Source organism: Pollachius pollachius (assembly GCF_949987615.1).
Source record: "Pollachius pollachius genome assembly, chromosome: 2".
NCBI classification, from domain to species: domain Eukaryota; kingdom Metazoa; phylum Chordata; class Actinopteri; order Gadiformes; family Gadidae; genus Pollachius; species Pollachius pollachius.
Window position 1 is genome coordinate 30,697,376 of NC_136935.1, and position 7,747 is coordinate 30,705,122.

The following is a 7,747-nucleotide window of genomic DNA, read 5'->3' on the forward strand; positions in this document are numbered from 1 at the left end:
ACTCCTGTGTGTCTCAGTGGCCCTGCAGCCGGCCCTAAACAGTCCCCTGACAACATCACAAACCAAAGACGACAGAACTCACACACACGCGCGCCGTTGCTCTTCAACAGAGCGTGTCAGTTATGTAGCAGCTGTGCACAAGACACCCTCAACCATGCCGGGGTCTGTCTGGCTTTTTAGAGAACGTTTGACTCATTTCCTAGGTACCCATCTGCCTCTTCCATCGAAAACAGGCCCCTTATCTATCCCCACACCCGCGTGCAAGCACGCACAAACACACATGCACACTCACACACTGCAGAAGGGCCGTGTTTGTGTGTGTGTAGCTTGTGTGGCTACATGCCATGCATAACACATGTTCCCGCGCAGCAGTAAACGGGCACGTACATGTCGTGTCGCGCATGTAATCCCATCCATGCGTGTGTCCCACGATGAGCACTGTGTGCGTTCATTGTTACAGTCACATCTGCTTATGTATTCATATGCACTTAAATCATGCATGCGATGAATACAGTTGCCCTGCATCTATGGATCCTATACGAGAAGCAGTGGAGCTGAGGTTGAATCATCACACCGGGGTTTGTTTATTTCAAAGCGATGGTAAGTGGTTGACCTAAATGTGGCGACACATGGGTGACGGTAACGCCGTGGCTCCCAACCTATTCTGGCCTGTGAGCCCATTTCTAGGGTCTCAGACTGCTTGCTAGAACGAATGATGACATATCTATAGCTTATGTCAGCCATCTTCTTCGACACCCTATGCATATCAGGGGACCCCGAGCAGGGTCCTGACCCCGAGCAGGGTCCTGACCCCAAGGTTGGGGACCAATTTGAATGGTAAGGGCCATGCATGGCTGCTGGAGCAAGTGTACATGCTGATCCCTCTTGGCTGGAGGGAGCCCCAGCCAGGCCTTGAATAAGTGTGTGTGTGTGTGTGTGTGGTTTCTGCCGTTTCTCTTCTTTTAGCTAAGTTCACAAGAGGACAGCCAGAGGGTAAAAAAATAAAAAAGAAACGGTGCAGATAATCTTGAGAGATGATATTGTTATTAAAAGCATATGACACATTGGGGATTTGGTAAGCAACAAAAAAGCGCAGCAGTGCCTCCTTGTGGCATATCAGTGTCATGACATGCAAAAGAACAAAGCAGAGCCAAATGGGCCACATTGCTCTTATCCCGGTGGTCTGTCTCGCTGCTACTCCAACAGTCTAAGACCCCTGGACGTGGAGTTCATGAGACGTCTGAGCAAGGTGGTCAACATCGTCCCCGTCATCGCCAAGGCCGACACCCTCACCCTCGAGGAGAGGGACGACTTCAAACAGACGGTCAGTTGCACCCCAAAAAAGTCTAACCATTTATTTGCTTAAAGGGACTCCATACCGCTGTTCATCGTTTTAACAGGCTTTAATGTTTATGTAACTGAATCCTGATGTTCGTGCTTCAAGTCTGTAATGTAGATGTTCAAATAAATGGACAGAGAACCCGTGACATGTAAAATAATCCTGAATCCGCTCACTCACTCAGCACATTGACTCACCCGCTCACTCAATCACCCAAGGCAGTCCTGCAGGCGCACCATTAGCCAGCCATTAAGTGAGCGTGTTAACATGGAAGTATCGTATGAAGACGGGCCAGAAGACACAAACAAAGCCCATCTGGATTAAAAAGGAGGGGTTATTCTCTCTACTAGTATACAGAGAGGAACCCATGTTCCTTTCTGGAGGAGTTACACTCAAGGGTTAACTATATTTAATGTTCTGCTTACTTGTCAACACTGCTCTTTATTTAGTTAGGAGAGAGAGAGAGAGAGAGAGAGAGAGAGAGAGAGAGAGAGAGAGAGAGAGAGAGAGAGAGAGAGAGAGAGAGAGAGAGAGAGAGAGAGAGAGAGAGAGAGAGAGAGAGAGAGAGAGAGAGAGAGAGAGAGAGAGAGTCTCTATTCCATTAACTGAGTCTATCTTGTTGGCCTTTATTCCACGTTCCTCCACAACACTTGAAGTGGTTTTCCCAGGGTGAACTCTCCCCGCCATAGCTGTGAGCAGGGTAAATCATAAAAAAAAAGGGAGTTTTGAAACGGAGACCCAAGTGGAAACTTTCCACAGTGGGTAATTGTGAGGTCCAAGTAAGTCGTTCATTTGAAGGCCGTCGCTTCCAGAGAGAGGGTGTCTGGCCCTGGTCTTCCACTCCCTCCCTCCCTCCTTAACCCAGTGTCTTTGTGTCTGAGTTGGAAGTGGTCATGAAGACATTAAGATGGAAGAGAGTGAGGCCAGCCCGCCTTGAAGCCCTAACCAAGTATGTCTGTAATGTCGGTTAACCTCCGTAGTGCCCCTCTGTGTCCGAGGGGCCCCAGGACTGGCAGGATGTGAACAGCACGGCCCCAACGGCCTGATTGATTGTTTACCCTCTCTATCGAAGCCTTCCACTTCATTACCTAGCCTTTCATCAAACACAAAAATACAGGGTTCATGTCCAGAAACCCAAATGCCAGTTTGTGATTATGTTGGTGTTTGTGGGTGGGCGGAAGAAAGGGTGCGTACATGCGTGTGTATCGCGACAATCACGGCATACATAAGTTATTTGCATTTAAGTGGCGTCGGGCATGTGTTGAGTGATTGTGGGAGCTGCTCCTCAGTTGGTGAGGCTGTGATGGATGCAGTGAGAGTTGGGCCGGTGACGGCTGATTGCTAAGAGCTCTGTACACCTCCTCCTTCCCCTACTGATTGTGGGACCGCCGGTCTGTTTGTTGAGATGAACCGGGGCCTGGTGTTATCGTGAAGCCTTTTTGCGAGTTGAGCGGCTGGGTCTCATTGTTTTGAGGTCCGTCACCCAAGTAGGCAGAAAAGATTCTGGCGACCCTGGTTCGATTCCAGCCTGTTGCTAAACGCCGTTGCCTCTCTCTCTCAATTTATTATTCAATTGCTTCCCATGGAGGCAAACGAATGCCCCAAAAATTATATAAAGAATATTGAATATCTATAATTGTTAATATCTTATGACCCAATTGAGGAAAAGTATTTTTTGCTCTGATTCTCTCTGTCAGTGTTTTACATTTCCCTCCATTGCTGGGTGTACTTCAGTGGGGTGAATGGGGTGTCTGTTTCAATGTGCCATCTCCCTGGTGCAGATTCGGGAGGAGCTGCGAGCCAATGGCATCGACGTGTATCCCCAGAAGGAGTTTGACGAGGACGCGGAGGACCGACTCATCAACGACAAAATCCGAGTAGGTTCACTCGGCGTGTTTAAGCCTCAGCATGAAGGACGAGGGCGCTCCATGTTGATTCTCCTTTCTAGATACTTGTACTGCTTGGCACTGCTGCCGTGTGCTTCAACCGGTTGTTCTGCTGGTGGCACATGGGATTTTATTCTTTGAAAAACCCAACATTTAGAAAAATAGCTAAATGAATAAAGATAATTGAAAATTGATATTATACATTTCGTTCAGTAAATTAAATAGTATTATGGTTTATTATTAGAAAAAATCATTTTGCTTTGTGCATTCCATCATATGTTTTCCATTCTAATGCTTCTATTGAGGTTTTGTGTTAATGTATGTTGCTGTTTATTCCATTGTTTCCCACCAGCCCTGGCCTTCTTTCAGCTGTAATTGTGCATAAGGGGGGTGCTCTTTGCTCAGCCATTGCATGTGTATTTATCTATTTTGGACCATTTGCATTGAGGTGGGCCACAAAGTCCTTTATGACGATTTAGACGTACTCCTAAAGTCAAAGTATAGGAACCACTGTTTTAATGTGTGTGTGTGTGTGTGTTTGTGTGCGCACAACAGGAGATGATCCCTTTTGCTGTGGTGGGGAGTGACCAGGAGTACCAAGTCAACGGGAAGAAAATTCTCGGAAGGAAAACCAAATGGGGCACCATAGAAGGTAACACACGTGCACACACAGGCATGCGTGTGCAGGAGTAATGGTGCTTGGATGCAGGTCGGCGGGCAGTTCGCCTCGCGCTCCCAGGGCGCTCGTGTTAAACACGTTCTCACAGAGCCCGACACAGCGCCGCGGGTTTGAAAGCTGCCAGCTGCTTCAGTGTCCAGACGCGCGTGTTTGTGTGTGTTTGTCTCAGAACTAAGATAAATTTAATGAGCTCACCCCCCCTCCTCGTGTCTTTATGGAGAGCACAAAGGGTAAGCAGGAACACATGAGCATCACTTAAACTCCCACACACACACACACACACAGTGACGGGTGTCTCTGTTGACACGGGTCGCCACGGGATCAAGCTAGTGTGGACCTCCAAGGGGAGGAGAGTCCTTGTTCTGTGTGCGCGGGTGAGTCAGAGAGTGTGGTCTAGTGTGGACATCTGGATGAGAAAGAGAAAGCAAAGCATTTGAAGATCAGAGAGAGAGCGAGAGAGAGACTGTGAGAAAGAGGAACAGTGGAATGGGTTAGTGTCTCGGTGATAACTTATTTTCACAACACAATCTCATGATTCTGTGTATTAACATGAATCTGCTGTGCGTACAACAAATGCTGACCCCTTCTCCACTCCTAAGAAGTGAACTAGAGGGGGAAATTGACCTAATCTGAGGTTTCAAACATTACAGGTTGTATAGCTGTAAGTCTATATTTGCCTGCTCATCATTTTTAGATGTGTGTGTGTGTGTGTGTGTCTGTGTGCACGCAACAGGGAAGCGAGTTGAGTAACGGATTGCAATCACAGAGAATCAAGCAATACAGAAAGAGAAGTAGAGACGAGAAGACCTTGAAGACATACTTTTAAATTAGCACATTACAGAACTGCTGCGTTTCCCTTTAAGTGAAAAAGGGACGATAACGGTGTAGTTCTTCAACTTGAAACGCACCCCCTCACTGCCACTAAACACACATGCACGCACGCACGCACGCACACACACACACACAGTGGTTCAATCAACTCCTCCTCTCCCCAAAGCTCAAAAGAAATTTAATTTCCTGCTCCTTGCAGTTCAAAGCTTTACACAAAATTGCAAACCCCCCATACTCCCTTTAATTTATGAATTTGACATAATCTATAATTCAAGCGCATGTTGGCCTTAGTGGAGGCACTCTCACATTCTCATAGGCAATTTGTTAGAAACATCTCGCTTAAATCTTTCGAGGAGTTTAAATGTACTCAATTACTGTGGACTAGGAAGTAGCACACGGGTGTTAACATTGCTTAGGAGTCTTGTTAAGCAACGCTCTGTTGCCCTATATACAGCGCTGCCACCCCGTGGCAACCAATGGCAACAACATGTTAATTTCAACAGAGTCTACAGTTTTACTTATATTCAGTTGTATTTTCTATAATGTCTGCATAGCCAATCATAGTCACTGATATGTCTCATTGTAAGAATGTAGTTAGTTATAAAAGTCCTCACACTGTGGTTAGAAGTACAGATACATTCATTCTGCTTTAGTTGAATGGATAAATCTTTAACCGTTACATTACAATTCCTCAAATCACATCAAAGCAACACATTTTACCTCTGTGTTTTTGAGAGCATCTCTCCGAATGGAACGAAAAGATTTGAATCCCCATGAATAATCCCGCTTTCCTGTCTTCTTCTAGTGGAGAACATCGCACACTGTGAGTTTGCCCACCTGCGCGACCTCCTGATCAGGTGAGTTATAGCTCCTTATTATTGTACTGTTCATAACCATTCATTCTCCCTCTGATGCCACCAGTAAAGGGTGACAGAGTTCTGTCTTTGGCTGCCACCCTTGGTCGCACGCACGCACACCCCGATGTCTGGTCAATTAGGCTTGCCTCATGCACCACAAGCTATTGGTAACGCTGGTTCTCTTTTTGATACGGCCAACTAAATGTCTGGTCAGCTACTTTAAAATTGCATTTCTTTGAAGTCATTGAAATTCAATCTGAACCCATCCTGACCTGTGACTCCCCTCTCCCGTCAGGACCCACATGCAGAACATCAAGGACATCACGGGCAGCATCCACTACGAGATGTACCGCGTCCGCAGGCTCAACGAGTCCAACGCAGTGCCTGGCCTCACACCCGGCCACGCCCCCGCCCTGGTCCCCACCCACACCAACGGACAGACCAAGGTCAACGGCGGCCCGCCCAACGGCATGGCCGCGCAGAGCGAGGTCCTGACTCACGAGATGTAGGCGGTGGGTCTCCCTCTGCCGTCGCCATGGAGATGACGTCGAGTCGCCATGGAGACCGCCTGTGCCGTCAGGAAAGAAACCAAACGTAACCAAACCTTGTAGCCATCCAAGTGAATATGCAAAGGATGTATAGGCTCTCTTATAAACCTTTACTCTCTCTCATACAGACAGACACACAGACAGACACACAGACACACAAACACACACTTTAAGGCCCATTTGGACGGGTATCTCCATTTGCAAGTTATCTCCAGGTCAGAGCCTTGAGGTTGAAACAATGCCAGTTTCACCATATCTAAAATGGCGGTTCCCAGTGTTTGATTTCAGCACCCAGGGCTTCTCCAGTTAGATGTCCGCAGACAGCTCGTCTCCCCGAGCGACAACTTTGCTCCAAAGAAAGTTACAGTTTCAGCTAATAGCTTAGCATCTATACTAGGACTAGATGTTACTATCGATCTGGTTTTCCTATGTGTTGTGGTGTATAGTAATGTGTAGATACGTGAGGGTCGAATAGGGATACGAAAGTACATAGACTAGGATTTTAAGTATTATGGATGAAGAGAATACTGTGGACACATCTGCACTGTAATAATATATGTATAGGACAAATTCTAAACAGTGTGGAGCAGCATTCAGGAGGGCCAGCGCATTCTTGTCTTTGTATCGTCTTATTGACCTTTTCTGCCAAACCTGTCATCCTCTCTTTACAGGCCTATATGAAGCCTGTCTGTTATACAGTCCTACCATGCATTTTACATGGCTTATTTACTGTTGTAATTTTATTGTTATTGTTGTAATATTGTTGGTTAGTATGAGGTGTGTTTTATTTTTTTGATCTGGAACGTTCTCTGCCACTGCCAAACACGTCTGTCCATTCCCTCATTTGCCTCTCCTGAAACTGTAAACCAAATAAATGCCTTTTTTTTTGTTCCCTGAGAATTAACAGATGTTATGGATATAGGTATTTATGCGTGATTTGATTCTTCCATCCACTTCAGTGTTGATCGTACCGCTGCCAGCAGCTACAGTAGATTACAATGGGAAAATGTATTTGTTGCCGCCTGCATTATATAAGTCATCCAATAGGCTAGACTTGGGGTCACAGGTCGGATTAGTGTACCAGTGCATCAGTTATGAAGAGCAATGTTATAGAACAATTGAGGTGGAACATAGCTTTCTTTATGACGGGGAGCATCTGTGCTGCCCATAGAACAATTATAGAGTTCATGTAGCATTGATGTGTAGAAGGCTGTCATTTCCTTATGTTCCTCCAGAGAAAGAATATGGATATATCAGGTAAATCACCAACGGTTAATGAAACAATTAAATGGCATCTTGTTTACTTGTTCTTGTCTTTAATATGTTACCCGAAAGAAATAAAGATCGTTATTTTTATTGTTTGAAGTGAAGAGATTATTGTGTGGCTGCAGGAAAGGTAAACAACGCGCTTGTAACACCCGCCCATCCACGTAGCCTTTTGATTGACCTTCTCGCCGCCCTAGATTCTGGAGGGCAGAGGCTAACGCCGTCTACCCACTGCACCGTCTGTCAACTGATGGCGGAAGGCGTGGCTGACGGATGGGGGAGTAGTCTTTGCAGAGGCATACGTCAGCCAAGCCCGAGCATACGCGATCTGATTGGATGAC

General features: G+C 46.3%; 1 protein-coding gene across 4 annotated transcripts in view; it reads left to right on the forward strand.

The window, feature by feature from the left end:
* septin9b (septin 9b) overlaps window positions 1-7,501 on the forward strand; it is a 53,976-nt gene extending 46,475 nt beyond the window's left edge. For all 4 annotated transcript variants that reach the window (XM_079729582.1, XM_079729581.1, XM_079729584.1 and 1 more), the window contains 5 exons: window positions 1,207-1,324; window positions 3,121-3,216; window positions 3,781-3,877; window positions 5,541-5,592; window positions 5,888-7,501. In XM_079729582.1, the coding sequence (XP_079585708.1) occupies window positions 1,207-1,324; window positions 3,121-3,216; window positions 3,781-3,877; window positions 5,541-5,592; window positions 5,888-6,101 (577 nt within the window). In that variant the 3' untranslated portion in view covers window positions 6,102-7,501. The remainder of the gene's footprint in view (window positions 1-1,206; window positions 1,325-3,120; window positions 3,217-3,780; window positions 3,878-5,540; window positions 5,593-5,887) is intronic.
* The last annotated feature ends 246 nt before the right edge of the window (window positions 7,502-7,747 follow it).